This window comes from Taudactylus pleione, unplaced genomic scaffold (genome assembly GCF_031769625.1).
Source record: "Taudactylus pleione unplaced genomic scaffold, aTauple2 ptg000556l, whole genome shotgun sequence".
In the NCBI taxonomy this organism is placed as follows: Eukaryota; Metazoa; Chordata; class Amphibia; order Anura; family Myobatrachidae; genus Taudactylus; species Taudactylus pleione.
Window position 1 is genome coordinate 26,682,287 of NW_028284958.1, and position 15,380 is coordinate 26,697,666.

The following is a 15,380-nucleotide window of genomic DNA, read 5'->3' on the forward strand; positions in this document are numbered from 1 at the left end:
TCTCCTCAAAACAGGCGAATGAGGTGAACGTCGAGCTTATCGCCGATCACAGCTTTTCGCCTCTAATTGAATACGGGCCTTAGACGCATTTTATGCAAAGAAATACGCCCGACGCTAGCAGCAAAGCACGGGACCTGGTGGCTCACGCACGCCAGGCAAGTCACGCTGTGTGGTGTATGAGGCTAGATGTATGAGGACACATCTGTAGGTAGCGATGTGATTACACAGGTCTTAAGCTGCATCTCAGTGATGTTAAAAGCATAAATGTAAGAATTTAGGAGTTTGTATAACTGAGGGAATAAAATGGTCTGAAGACTGAGGGAACAAGTCAGCGTCTGTTAATGCCTCACCGAATTATATTGGCCGCAGCCTTCCTTTCCTGGGCTAACAGCTCTGGATTGTGGATAACCTCCTCCAGGAAGCTAATGACTTTGCTCTTCAGCGGCAGGTTTGTCTCAAAATCCTGTCAAAATAGAATAACATTAGGCTGCTATCATAATAAATAGCAACTCCAATCATATTGGTCCAGTTGTTATACCACATTGAGTACTGTAACAACTGGAAAAAAATTTTGGATCATTTTTGAAGAACAGTATTAATTGAACAGTTTGTGCCTAAATGCTATAAATTGGCAGATTCAGAACACCACTGGGTCTCAAGCAGAAGCAGTGCAATATATTTAATTTAGATTTACACCACCAGACTGTAGAGCATAGTGCAACAAATTCTGCTCCATCTTTACAATGTTTGTGAAATGTTTATTTCCCCTCCCTGGTGGATGCTCCCAGCGTACCTGAGCGTGTTTGGACACCCAGTGTCTCAGGACGTTGAGCACGCGGTTTGTGGCTGCTCTTCTGATTACAAATTCCTTATCTCCATTCCTCTGGTCTGAGGGGAATCCTGCAACTCACAAAATACACAAATACACTCATGTACGGTTTTAATAATCTACAGTACTTACTGCAATGCTCAGTTTTTGGAATAAAGACCTGTGTCCTGAAACAATGCCTCTAAATTGTTTTGCATTGTCAATTATCAATAACTTCTCACTTATTTAAGATTTTTACAAGAGAATGTCACACATTTAGGGGCCTATGTATCAAGCTGTGTACTAAATGGCACAATGCAGATTTCACATAAATCTCCAGCAGAGTGATAATCAGCACTGCAGATCACAGTCTCCATTATTATCAATGGGGACTACGATCTGACCCCTATATAACAAACTCCAAAAAGCAAAGATTTTTACAGTTTGGCCCTGGTAGTTCACACCATCTTCAGATGGCGTAAACTGCTTTAAGCCTATGGAGCCTCCGGCTGGCTCCAGAAGCCGACACTGTGTGCATGCGCAGTGTCAGCTACCACAGTAGAAGAAAGACTTCTACAATATGCCAGGGATACAACTTGTCTGCTGACCTCTGCGATCAAGATAAACATGTTAAAATTGTTTCTATAGCATCTAGTTGAGAACCGAAGATTCCACTGAACTTTAACTTCACCAATCACAGTTCTCACTTCTCTGTATCAGCTACAGCAGGATTTAGCAGAAAGCTACAACTACTGTTACTTTGTTGCAACTCTGGTCTTTTCCCACTGTTGTGATACCTCTGATTTCCCAAACTTCCAATTCCAGCTTTATGACCATCATTTTCTATGGCCTCTACTCCCCCAAAGATACTCTCGCCAAGTGAACTTTGCTACCCAGTACTACTTTCTCCTCTGCCCCTCTTCCTCCTTTCTCTGACCTTGACTTCCCCACCAACTTAACATCCAAAATCAAATCAATCTGGAGATTTGATCTGATCGGTCTCCTCTAAAGCTGGCCACACACTAGACCAACTTCCATTCGACCAGCCAACTAGTTGATTGGTTGGAATGAAAATCTGGTAATGTATGGGAGTAAATGATGATCAACAATTTGCTCCTAAATGCCAGAAAACAGATGAAAATGGTCATCAGACAAGTTTGTTAACTGTTTGATCTAAACAATTTGTTCAAACAACAGTTTTTGTAAATTTTCTGGCGCTTGGGAGCAAATTGCTGATTGTCATTTGCTTTCATACCTTACCAGATTTTCATTCCAACCAATCTACTTGTTGGATGTAAGATGGTTTAGTGTGTGGCCAGCTTAAGGGTCATTACTCACTCATTCTTCTGGACCTCCTAGCTTTGACACTGTGAACAAACTCATTTCCTACAAACCCCCAACTCCAGTGGTCTATGTGACACTGTCCTCTGTTAGTTGTCCTCCTACATTACTAAGATAACTATGAACAACAGTTAACCCCCAGTATTGAAGATAGGTTAATAATTTCGTAGATTTTCAAGCACAAGGGACCAGAAAATGATTAAAATGTTTTCAAACAATCTTATGATAAACTGATGCACTTGAATTTAAACAAACTAAATTGAGTGGATATTTGTAAGAAAGACATATATAATGTACAGGTATCCGGATGGTAGACAGACAGTAACTAGATAGACAAGGTTAAAAAAAGTCGACATGTCAAAAAGTCGACTGATAAATGGCCGACAGGGTCAACAGGTCGACTGTTGAATGGTCGACATGTTGAAAAGGTCGACATGCAAATGGTTTGCATTAGGGTTACAGATGTGCCCACATAAATCTTGCTTCCTTGCTCGTTAAACAGCCCTGCTAGTCACACCATGCCATTCTGTTGCGCCAAGCGTCTTTTGTGTGACTTTTTCCCGTCAAAAGTTTGTTATTCGCATGCGAATAAGACGCACAATCAGCTTCTGCTGATTAAAGTGATATGCGGCGTGCCTATATTCTGTGTGCAACTATGGCTGTATCTGCATATAAATGCTAGGTTACAGCTGACACTGTAACATAGCAATTCGCACCCACAGTCGCACACAGAATATAGGCACGCCGTATATCATTCTATCAGCATACGCTGCTTGTGCGTCTTATTCGCATGCAGATACAGCCACAGTCGCACACAGAATATAGGCACGCCGTATATGACTTTATCAGCATACGCTGCTTGTGCGTCCTATTCGCATCACTTCGCATTTGAAGGTAAAAAGTTGTACAAAACAAACACTAGGCGCTACCAAGTCGCACGACGCTCACACATTATGTTTAACGCGACTTGTAGCGCATGGAGGTAAGATGTATGTAGGATTAGGCACTTGGCGGAGGGTTAGGCTGTGGAAGGGCACAATTAGGTTAGGCACTAGGTGGAGGGTTAGGGTTGAAAAATACTATCGACCTTTTGACCCTATCAACCTCCATGACTATCTTTTGCCCCAGTCGACCTAACTCTGTGTCGACCATTTACCTGTTGACCTTTTGTACCTGTCGACCACTCAATTTCTACCTTCTAGTGTCTATCTTTGATTGTCTATCTAGTTCTGTCTATTTATCTATCCACACCCAAAGTAAAAGAGCACTTTGGACTAAGTTAAACTTTAATTGTTGGCACTTTGTGGATGTGCAAGTCTACTTTCTTAGCCACATACTGGGCAAAATAGGATGTAATAATTATAGGTCAATCAAAGGATGGTTGCTTTTAAACACTTGAAGAGCTATTGAATGTATTGTTTTTTTGTTTCTAGATATTTCATCTAGTTCTGTATGAATTCATCATTTTACTTGTCAAACCTCAATTATCCTTCTCCCTTCAAAAATAATTTAGTACTGGTTAGGCAAAATCTGTACTCTCACTAGATATATATCATCCTTTGTACATTCCCCGTTGTCCTGTATACATCCCTATGAACCTACCTGCTGTGGCTAAAGACATACGTCGGTAAGTCTCCTTGGTTGGAGTACCCTCATTTGCTCCGGCAGTTGCTATGGCGAAGGCAGAAGCTGCTGATAGGTTGCTGCGGTTGCTGTCATGCTCCCGACAGGAAGTCATCACAATTCCATTATTATATGAAAAGAGTGTAAAATCTGTACAAGAAAAGTTGACACCGTTTTAAGTACACCTGTCGCCTACACACATTGGAGGCTTCTATTCTGTGGGCTGAATCAACATTCACGAGGGCACGGTCTATCAATCCACTAGGAAGAAATGGCAGTGATAATGCACAGCGTGTCGTAAGCTCCGCTGGGATCACTAATAGGCTTCATATTAATTTGTCTCACAAGATGGCAGTCTCCAATGAGTGTAATAGGAGCAGACATTAAAACAGATTGTGCCTCTAGCTATCTTGATTTATCATTTTATACACAAAATCCAACCAAAAAGGGAAACTGTTTGCTGGCCCCAAGGGTCTATATATATTTGGTATATGAACTGTGGATCTCCTAGATAGGTATACTAAACTATACCTCATTAACACGTTAATCCTGGTCAAAATGTGTATAGTGTAGGCCTGGATGGCACCTTCATGCCCTCGCTTTGCTGACTGAGTGTCCCTGGCCAATGAAACTGTGGGACATAAGAGGTTTGTACACTTATACATTTACAAACGTGCATGATTTGCAGAACTCTTCATGTAGACTAAGGCTGAGAAATTCTTTGGTCAAATGTTATTATTCTGGTAAAAAATATTTAGCAATTTCTGCTTGCTGAAGGAAGAGTTATACCTAACTTCATTATATATATATATATATATATATATATATAAATAAATTCCCATTAAAGTGATAAGAGTCCTTTTCTTTGGTTTACTGCCCTATACTTAAGCTGGGTACACACTATACGATGCATCGTACAATTTATCGTATACCATACACATCGCATAGTGGACCTGATTCAGACCTGCGTTCGCACACGTAACCTGCCTATGTTTGTGACAGGATGAGCCGTTTGTGGGTGGTGACGGGATGGTCGATGGAAACGGGGGTGTGGTAGTGCGAACGCAGGCGTGTCTGAGCGTCTTAACGCCGTTTCAGAGGCGTGCATAATTAAGTCGCAGCGTCATAATACACGTCACATGGCTGAATTAAACACTGAAGCACTCTCAGTGCTTGCGGTAGGGTATGGTCAGCCACAAGTGCTGCGTATGGGTCCGATGTTACTCGATGTTACCGATTGTTGCATACACTTCCTGGAGATGACGTTGGAAAGTTGGCATCTTAAGACAGGCTGGTGGGCGTCTAGATACACACCCCGATCGCACGCCAAGACATAGTGGACGTGCTAATGCCTTGCCATGCGATCGCGGGATTTGCATACTTTGGCTGCGTGTGAACGCATCTAGCGAGCGGGTCTGAATCGGGCCCAGTGTGTACGCCAGATCTGTCGTATATGATGGTCGTTCATCACATCGTCCCATCTACTGTCCTGCATGGCAGATAGGTTGATGCAATGAAGGACGCGGTGCTGTTACATGCAGAACGTAACGACACATCATGCCACTATACGTCGGGTCGTGCAATGTATACGGCACACACAATGTACCGTTATATCACATTGTTGCTGGGTCGTACCATCTTATGGTGTGTATCCATCATTACAACTCTTCCTTACACTTTATCAGCACACGCTGGCTCCAGCAGGCGCCAACATTGCTATGAAATGGCTTACAGTGTGTCTGGGGTGGCTAAAATGATTGTCTTCATTTAGGGTTTTTTCCCTTCAACGTAAACATTTACATTAATGGTGCATATCCATTGTACAAAGTTTGTGATTTATGCATTTAAGATTTGATTGTGGGCGGTACAGTGAAAGAATAGGGTGTCTGAGAAGTTGGATAAAACAGATGAAACTATTAGAAAATTGGAAATAAGATAAAAGAAAACTATTTTCAACAAAAAATAAAAGGCTGGTATATATGTAAAATATTACATGTTTTGAAAAAATGGTTTAAATGGTTTGTTTCTTTGTTTTCCATAAACCAGGCCTGCGTGACATTACATGTGCAAATAGCATATTCTCAGTATATCTGAAAAGGAATCATAGAAACTACATAGTGGCAGTGTGCATTAGAGATGGTTCATTTACCTGCAGAGTTCCGGCTACGTTGAGAAATTGGGGTGGTCGGAGAGCGGGTGGGGGATGTATCAGTCTCGGCCTCATCGCTTTGTGTCTGTTCATTATCCGATTCTGCTCGACAGGAAACCTCAGAGTCTGCGAATGATAATAAATTAGGAATCAGCATTTGAACTCACTGTAATTTCTACCAATGTGACTACTGCCCCTACTGCAGTCTCTGCTCCTGCTTTTCTTTATCGCAACTTTCTCTCCTACCCTTACTTTGCCTTGGTGGTACTGGCTCCTCGTCTCTCTCTGCTGGTGGCTCCTCTCCCTCTCCCACCTTGCTTGGAAAGCTTCCAGATACATAAAGTTTATTGATGTCCAAACTGGTCTTGCTGTATGGGGGAGGAGCAGGGCAGGCACTTGTGTATCCATTGGGAGAACATCCTAGGGCAGCCAGGTCCAATGCTTTTCCACCGGTGATAATGGGAATATTGAGAGATAATTTGCGTCTTCGGCTAGGTGATGACGACTTGGTGATAGAAAGGGGTGGTGGAGATGAGAACTTGCGTGTAGCTCTAGGTGATTTTGGTGGCTCACCATACAGAAGTTTGTTATTCTGATTACTTGCAAACAGAAGCTCTAAAGACCTGAGGAGGTGACAGTGAAGAGGTGTTATCAAGCCAAAAATGCTAATAACCTAATCTTACTAATGCATGTAAGTAAAGATAAGCAAACCTGCAGCTAAATAGCAAAGTGTGAACAACATTGCATTGAATTTATGAAACAATGGAAATCTTGTCAAATTGTACAACATCCACATTTGTTACATAACAGGGGCAAGTACATAAAGTGGACAACCCTTTGAAACACATTGGATACTAACTCAGGGCCTGATTCACTATTGATCACAACTGCGAATGCAATAGCAATTACACACGCAGTTCCACTGCGATAATATGCTAATCCACTGTGATCGCTATGCCGCCACAGCACAACATAAGGACGCCCACTTTACCTTACACACATCCGTAATGTTTAGAAGAAAGCGAAACCACTGGTATAATCGGGTACCATCACAGCCCCACGCACACTTGCACAAGGTCTGACCCTATACAGAAATTGCTAACTTCAGCGCACGCTATGAGTCCTCAAACTGCGTAAGGCATCGCAGTGGAGAATTTATGCATGCTCATGCAACGGCGTTCAATAGCACTGGCGCGCCTACATTTTGCTCACCCCCCTCACCACCCCAAAACGGCACTTCCTGTCAATCACTCTGCGATGGGTCTGTATACCCACTCGATTGCAGTAGCCGGTTCGTGCACGCGCGCTGCGATGCATACACTTGCGCAGCATGCAACAATCGGCTGATTACATGCGTATTAACAGTTGCCATCCAAGCTGAATCAGGCCCTCAGACCAATAATATAATTTACCTATTGTCCAGGACAGAATGATATACATTTATAGCACAAGTATGAATAAACAACAAGAGAAAGTTGTATAGAAGCAGCCGCATCTTATCCCCAAGTTCAAATGTAGTAAATAAAACATATACAGATGTGTCCACATACTGTACATCTAGCCTCCCTGCGCGTTAAACAGCCCTTCTAGTCGCGCCATGCTGTGTCGAGATTCGGTCTTTTTGTGCAACTTTTTACCTTATAATGCATCTTATTAACGACACGAATAGAACACACAAGCAGCGTATATGCGGATTAACATGATATGCGGCATGCCTAAATTCTGTGTGTGACTGCTGGTGTATCTGCATGCGAAACGCTTCGTTACAGTGTCAGCGGCTGCATGCAAAACGCTTCGTTACAGTGTCAGCGGCTGCATGCGAAACGCTTCGTTACAGTGTCAGCGGCTGCATGCGAAATGCTTCGTTACAGTGTCAGCGGCTGCATGCAAAACGCTTCGTTACAGTGTCAGCGGCTGTAACACTGTAGTGCAGCATTTCTCATGCAGATACAGCCGCAGCTGCACACAGAATATAGGCATGCTGCATATCATTTTAATCAGCATAAGCTGCTTGTGCGTCCCATCTGCATCACTTTGCGAATAAGACACATTTTAAGGGAAAATACGCACGAAAAGACGCTCTATCCTACCGAGTCGCACAGCGCTCACGCTTTATGTGTAACGCGACTTTAAGCGCACGAAGGATAGATGTATGTGGACACATCTGTATTATATTTAATTGTGGATACATACGGGCTGATTCTGAGTCACACACAAAGTGGCTGTATTTGCAGGCAGACGCGGAAGCCAAATTTACTACCTTATGCTAATGCCAGTTTCCGTAGGGCTAATGTGAGGGTCCGTACATCTGCAAGTGGAAGGTTGGGCCTGATTTTATGCCAACCGCTGTACCCGTCACCATTAGTACCTGCACTTACAGCAGTCCCATGCTAAGCGCAAGAGACCCATAAGAAACAGGCTTCCCACCACCCACATGCATGGAGCTTCAGATCCACGCCCATATAAATAGTGCTGAAGTCTGGGAAAACTCCAAAGGAGCCTTACAGAGGGTAATAACGCCATTTCCATGTTTGTACCACTCATGGAAGATTTCCACACTGCCAAAGCCAGTGACCAGATGTAGCACAAATTGGAAGGACACAATATTGTAATTACTAACCTAACGCCAATATCAATAGTCCTAACATTGAATAGGCTGGTTATTAAAATGTCAGTAACCAATAAATAACAACACATGAGCAATACAATACCTAATGCCCAGTAATACTGATATTCTTTCAAAAACAAATACAGATATGTTATAAAGTGTCCGACTGATGAGTGATGTGTGTGAGAGGAAGTTTAGCCTGACACAGATCCCCACCTGGCTGGGATAGCGCTGACTGGTTTCCTGTAGATAGCTATGAGCTTGTCTAGCACAGTCTCCGCTGTGGTGAAGACCCGGTAAGAGTGCAGGAACGTGTTAAGAAAGTCAATGCTCAGGAAGCGCAGATCAGTGAGGCGTTCCAGTAAGCGTTCTACACTTGCGTAGCGTATCTGGAGAACCTTGCAGGAGTTCATGGTCTTACTGAATCGGATGTCAATGTCGTCGCAGTACAGACTACTGTCCGACCTATAGGAACACATTTCCGGGAGAGAAGATTGTACAGGTTATGTGAGCAAAAACAAGCATAAAAAACATGAAATGGCTGAGGGCCTGATTCAGTAAGGAACGCACGGATGCAGACGCACGCACCCGTCCACTGCGAGTATATGCTAATGAATGCATACACACGCAGAACAAGCTTACTCCCAGCACTACACAATACCACCCACTTCCCTTATCGTGCGTCCTGTTATACCATGCAAGCCAGCAGAAACATCGGTAACATCGAACACTTTAGTATAATAATGGTTGACCTGACTTCACGCAGGATTTCTGCCACTGCCTGCGTGCAACTAGACTTTAGGCTTCATCCGTCGCCGCAAGGGCTTAAATATAAACGCCCCTAAACGCCATCCAAACGCACATGCACACCTGCTTTTGCCCGACCCCCCCCGGCACCACCGCACATCGCATGCGCAGTTTGCAACTTTCGGCCGATTGCGTGCATCTGCATCCGTATGTTCCTTGCTGAATCAGGCCCTGAGTTATTAAACACTAAACGCATTTTTCTTTAACATTTCATATAATATTGTCCCATTTTTTAATATGTCTCCCTCCATTTCAGTACCTAACGCCTATACATATCAATTTAAAGGTATCAATTTAATGGCCTGAGTTGCACGCAAATGCTCACGCAGTAGCGTCTATTGGCGGTCGATTGTCTGCGAGTTTATGCAAACTCCATTCCTTGTGTACATCCAGGCGTCCGAATGTGTAAGGACTTTTAGCTCCAAGTAAGCTATAATACAGATTTGTGCATCCTTATACGCCACCATCGGTTGCACCATGGACATTTGCACCAGCCCTATGGCAGGTGCAGTTCCTTCATTTGACCACGCCCCCTATGCTTGCGGCCGTGCATCTGGGAACGCAGCCACATGCACTGACTCGCCAGCGACACTCACATAATACGCCCACTGAAGACCATTTTTGCATGTACTACTCGCCACCTCCCACTTACAGCCCTGGAACGCCCATTACTTTTCCGCCACATTTATGATACCGTCTGAATGGATTGCACCTTTATGCGTACACACTGTGTAACATATGCATCGTAGGGGTTTCCAGAAATATTCGTGCATGCGCAGTTGCAAATAATCGCTCAACTATATCGGCATTGCCTACAGCTCTAAATCAGGCCCTAAATCATTGCCTACAGCTCTAAATCAGGCCCTAAATCTCTATTCAATCTGAATCCTCTGATGTCAGGTAGAGGTATAGCTAGAACTACCAGCGCTGGCAGCTTGACTCTCCTGTTACTGTATATACAAATTTAATGGCTGGTATAAGAATTTCTCAGGTGACCCATGGCATATCCATCCTACATGTGTTCAGAGGACAAGTTATTTGACACCTAGGGGTACATTTACTAAAGTGAGAGTTTTTAGAAGTGAGTTTTAGAAGAGATGTTGCCCATAGCAACCAATCAATCAGATTCTAGCTATTATCTTCTAGAAGGTGCAAGTTAAATGTTAAGTAGAATCTGATTGGTTGCTATGGGCAACATCTCTTCTAAAACTCACTTCTAAAAACTTTCACTTTAATAAAATTACCCTCTAGAGTTTATTACTGTAAGATCAGTGTTGGTGTGGAAAATTTTACTAGGGGAGCTCATAAATAACCTACAGTAGGAATCTTCAAGGAAGATAAAACCAAAAGTACCTCAAGCTCTACTGCCAAAGAATTTTTTTCATTGCCAACTCACTTGATCATCTGGGGAACAGTGACCTTGGAGTTCTCTTCAAACGCGTTCATCATCAGCCCATTGCAGCGGATGTTATCCACACACTGAAGAGCAGACCCAGGGTCAGGTGTGGGCACATAGAACAGATAATAGAGAAGGAAATAAGATGGAAGGAAGTTTATTTGTTAAAGTTGTGTCCATTCAAATTACAAGTTGCAAGGAAATATTTTGAGATATTGTTGTGGTTTGAAAAACAGACTCCAAAATTACTGAGAGAGTAGAAGCGGGTTATACACAGTCAGGGCCGGACTGGCCTTCGGGCACTTCTGGCATATGCCGATGGCCTAAGGACCGGCTCGAGGAGGGGGTGAAGGAAAAGACCCCCGCCCATCACCCAACGGCTCCGAAATCATTAAGATTTAAGATTTCACGGAGCGGAAGGAGTGGAGGCGTGTATGGGCCGGCGGCGGCTGTGCTGGGCCCAAAAGAGACAGGGGCGTGCCGCGAGGCCAGCCCCCGTGACTCACGGCATTTACCACGCCCCCCTCTACACGGAAGTGCAGGGCAGACTGCCAGGGCTTGATATACAACCCCAGTCCGTCCCTGTACACAGTAAAAGCTATAAGGTATAATTCAAACAAATCTAGGAGGCCATATACAAACTGTAAAAACATTTGCAGCCTTCAGAAGTTTGATATAAATTCTACAAGAACTGTACTGGTTGCACAATTGGACATTCAGCAATAACCTCACTATGAAAGTGTCTCACTGGTTCTATGCTCAGAGTTTAGGGAAGCAGGTGTCTCATTATTACTGCTGTGCAATTAAATTACTTTGGTACAATACACCTTGCCTAGTCATGTTACAGAAAAGTAACACACCCTGAACTGACATGTTACAGGAAGTAACACCATGTATACCCTGTCCTGACATGTAACAGAAAAATAACACTCTGTACTGACATGTTACAGGAAAGTACACTATGTCCTGACATGTTACAGGAAGTAACACCTTGTATACCCTGTCCTGACATGTAACAGAAAAGTAACACTCTGTACTGACATGTTACAGGAAGTAACATCCTGTGCACCCTATCCTGACATGTTACAGGAAGTAACACCTTGTATATCCTGTCCTGACATGTAACAGAAAAGTAACACTCTGTACTGACATGTTACAGGAAAGTACACTATGGCCCTCATTCAGAGCCACTCGCTAGCGGCAGTATGCTCGTTCCGAGCGATGTTCGCACATCTGCGCATGCGTACGGTTTTTAGTACGCATGCGCGAACCAGTCAGTGCGGCCGAAAATCATTTGTACGCAATATAGCGAGTGCCTGCTATTTTGAGTGACAGAATGAGGCGTATGTGGGTGGTAACAGGGGAAGGTGCTTGAAAATGGGGAGTGGAGATCCGATCGCAGGCGTGCTTAAAGGTCAAAACGGGCGTTTTATGGGTGTGCATAATTAATACAGCAGCGTCAATGACCACGTCACTTGGTTTTTTTTAACTCAGAACTGCTTGCAAAATAGCGGTTGAAAAAACCAACCACAAGAATAGCGAGCAGTTCATATCCTGTTCGATGTACTCGATTAATCTAATAAATAGCGGACATGACGTATGGTGCGAGCGGCCAGGGGGCGTTTTTATCAAATAAACGAGCGTATGTTTTGCTCGCTCGTTCAGACTTAGAGGTGTGAACAGACTGCAATGTGCGAACGGATCATTTGCATAGCCACCCCTTGTTTTTCAACGAACGAACGCAAATAGCGAACGGCTCTGAATGAGGGCCTATGTCCTGACATGTTACAGGAAAGTACACTATGTCCTGACATGTTACAGGAAGTAACACCCTGTGCACCCTATCCTGACATATTACAGGAAGTAACACCTTGTATATCCTGTCCTGACATGTAACAGAAAAGTAACACTCTGTACTGACATGTTATAAAAAAGTAACACCCTGTCCTGACATATTATAAAAAAGTAACACCCTGTACACCCTTTCCTGAGATGTTACAGGAAGTAACACTCTGAACTGACATGTTACAGGAAGTAACACCGTGAACTGACATGTTATAGAAAGTAACACCCTGTCCTGACATGTTACAGGAAGTAACACTCTGAACTGACATGTTACAGGAAGTAACACCCTTTCCTGACTTGGTACATCAAGTAACATCCTGTACACCCTGTCCTGACATGTTACAGGAAGTAACACCTTGTATACCCTGTCCTGACATGTAACAGGAAGTAACACCCTGTCCTGACTTGGTACAGCAAGTAACATCCTGTACACCTTTTTCTGACATGTTATAGGAAGTAACACCCTGTCCTGACATGTTACAGAAAGTAACAACCTGTCCTGACATGGAACAGCAAGTAACATCCTGTACACCCTGTCCTGACATGTTACAGGAAGTAACACCATGTATACCCTGTCCTGACATGTAACAGAAAAGTAACACTCTGTACTGACATGTTACAGGAAAGTACACTATGTCCTGACATGTTACAGGAAGTAACACCTTGTATACCCTGTCCTGACATGTAACAGAAAAGTAACACTCTGTACTAACATATTATAAAAAAGTAACACCCTGTACATCCTGTCCTGACATGTTACAGGAAGTAACACCCTGTGCACCCTATCCTGACATGTTACAGGAAGTAACACCTTGTATACCCTGTCCTGACATTTAACAGAAAAGTAACACTCTGTACTAACATATTATAAAAAAAGTAACACCCTGTACATCCTGTCCTGACATGTTACAGGAAGTAACACTCTGAACTGACATGTTACAGAAGTAACACCGTGAACTGACTTGGTACAGCAAGTAACATCCTGTACACCCTGTCCTGACATGTTATAGGAAGTAACACCCTGTCCTGACATGTTACAGAAAGTAACACCCTGTCCTGACATGGTACAGCAAGTAACATCCTGACATGTTACAGGAAGTAACACCATGTCCTGACATGTTATAGGAAGTAACACTCTGTCCTCACATATTACAGGAAGTAATACCATTCTGGCATGTTACAGGAAGTAACACCTTGTACAGTCTGCCCCGACATGTTACATAAAAGTAACACCCTGAACTGACATGTTATAGGGGTTGGGTATGAAATCCCGGCTCTCGGGATGCCGCTGGTCAGAATACGGACAGCGTCATCCCAACAGCCAGAATCCCGACACCCATAGGAAAGAACGATATGTGTTTTCCTAACCCCTACCCTAACCCCCTGGTGCCTAACCCTAACCACCCCCCCCCCCCCTAGTGCCTTGGCCTAACCACTCCCTCCCCCTAAACCTAACACCTCCTTCCCGTTGCCTAAACCTAACCTCCCCCCCTAGTGCCTCAACTTAACCTCCCCCTCCCAGCACCATAATCCTAACACTCCCTCCCCGATGCCTAACCCTCCCCCTAGTTCCTAACCCTCCCCCTAGTGCCTAACCCTAACCTCCCCCTAACACCTCGATACTTACCTTCGGGATGCTGATCGTCGGGATACTGGTGCCGTGATCCCGACCTGTCAGGATTTCAACGCCGGTATTTAGACCATCGGCATCCTGCAACCCGGGATGCCGACTACATCCCATATGGGAGGTAACACCTTTTACACCCTGATCTGACATGTAATAGGAAGTAACACCCTTTTCACCCTGTCCTGGGATGTTGCAGGAAGTAACACCATGTCCTGACATGTTACAGGAAGTAACACCCTGTACACTCTGTCCTGACATGTTGCAGGAAGCAATAAAACTAACGTGGTGGAGGACACATTTATAGTAAAGAGCAGATTCCACACAGCACAAAAGAATTGAGCAGAGAGTACAAGTGTAAGAACTGCAACATATGTGGCTTCAAATTTAGAACACAGAACCACAAATTAACAGAAGGCAGAGAATATGGAGGACAGGTTATGCATGCTGAATAATGTAAAATCAATAGTGATCAAAGAAGGATAAAACATAAGAGTAAAGGTTTTCAAACTAAGATACACAGAGTAAGCCACAATGTTCAGATAGCTGGATAAGTATTATAGGTATAATAGCTTATAATAATGATAGCAATAATAATATGGCAGAGATGATACCATGAAGATGCAATGATGTCATGGGTTTTATGGTGGCAAGGTGATGACACAGTGATGACACAGTGGTGACCTGGCTGATGTCACTGGTCCATGCCGCTTTCTCCTGCCTGGAGGATGCCAGCAATATGACAACAAACGGTGCAGAATCCTTGGGTTCCACTGAGATCTTGAAGTCCAAGTGATCCCCATCCTGTGTGGGAGGCCTGTCTGTAACAGCAGCAAGACAAGAAGTGAGCATGCCGCACTCTTTATGTAATGTAACTGAGCACAGTAAAACATGATACATAAGGTTGGCAATGTTGTGGCATGATGCTAAATTGGGTGTTATCAGAGTGCAGTAGTAAATACAAAGCCATTGAGTGTTTGAGTGTTTATACTAAGTATACTAACTGTCATCATCATCTTGATCTTCCAGTAAGGTACAATCCATCAATGATATGACCCCATTCTAGAAAGGAAGCAGAGAATTGCACTGATCAGAGACAAGTCTGAGATTCCAGGTATCAGAGATGCAGCAGCTGCAGAGATTTCTCAGGAAGAGAACCACATGTAGGATCAACTGTAT

General features: G+C 43.7%; 1 protein-coding gene across 1 annotated transcript in view; it reads right to left on the reverse strand.

Moving 5' to 3' along the window:
- The window catches only part of RASGRF1 (Ras protein specific guanine nucleotide releasing factor 1), an 84,586-nt gene that overhangs the window by 26,526 nt on the left and 42,680 nt on the right, over positions 1–15,380 (reverse strand). Inside the window, exons 11-19 of the mRNA XM_088452830.1 lie at positions 15,206–15,263; positions 14,886–15,022; positions 10,733–10,815; positions 8,746–8,994; positions 6,174–6,544; positions 5,922–6,047; positions 3,752–3,922; positions 794–900; positions 351–463 (exon numbers count right to left, since the gene is read on the reverse strand). Coding sequence (XP_088308956.1) covers positions 351–463; positions 794–900; positions 3,752–3,922; positions 5,922–6,047; positions 6,174–6,544; positions 8,746–8,994; positions 10,733–10,815; positions 14,886–15,022; positions 15,206–15,263 — 1,415 coding nt within the window. The remainder of the gene's footprint in view (positions 1–350; positions 464–793; positions 901–3,751; positions 3,923–5,921; positions 6,048–6,173; positions 6,545–8,745; positions 8,995–10,732; positions 10,816–14,885; positions 15,023–15,205; positions 15,264–15,380) is intronic.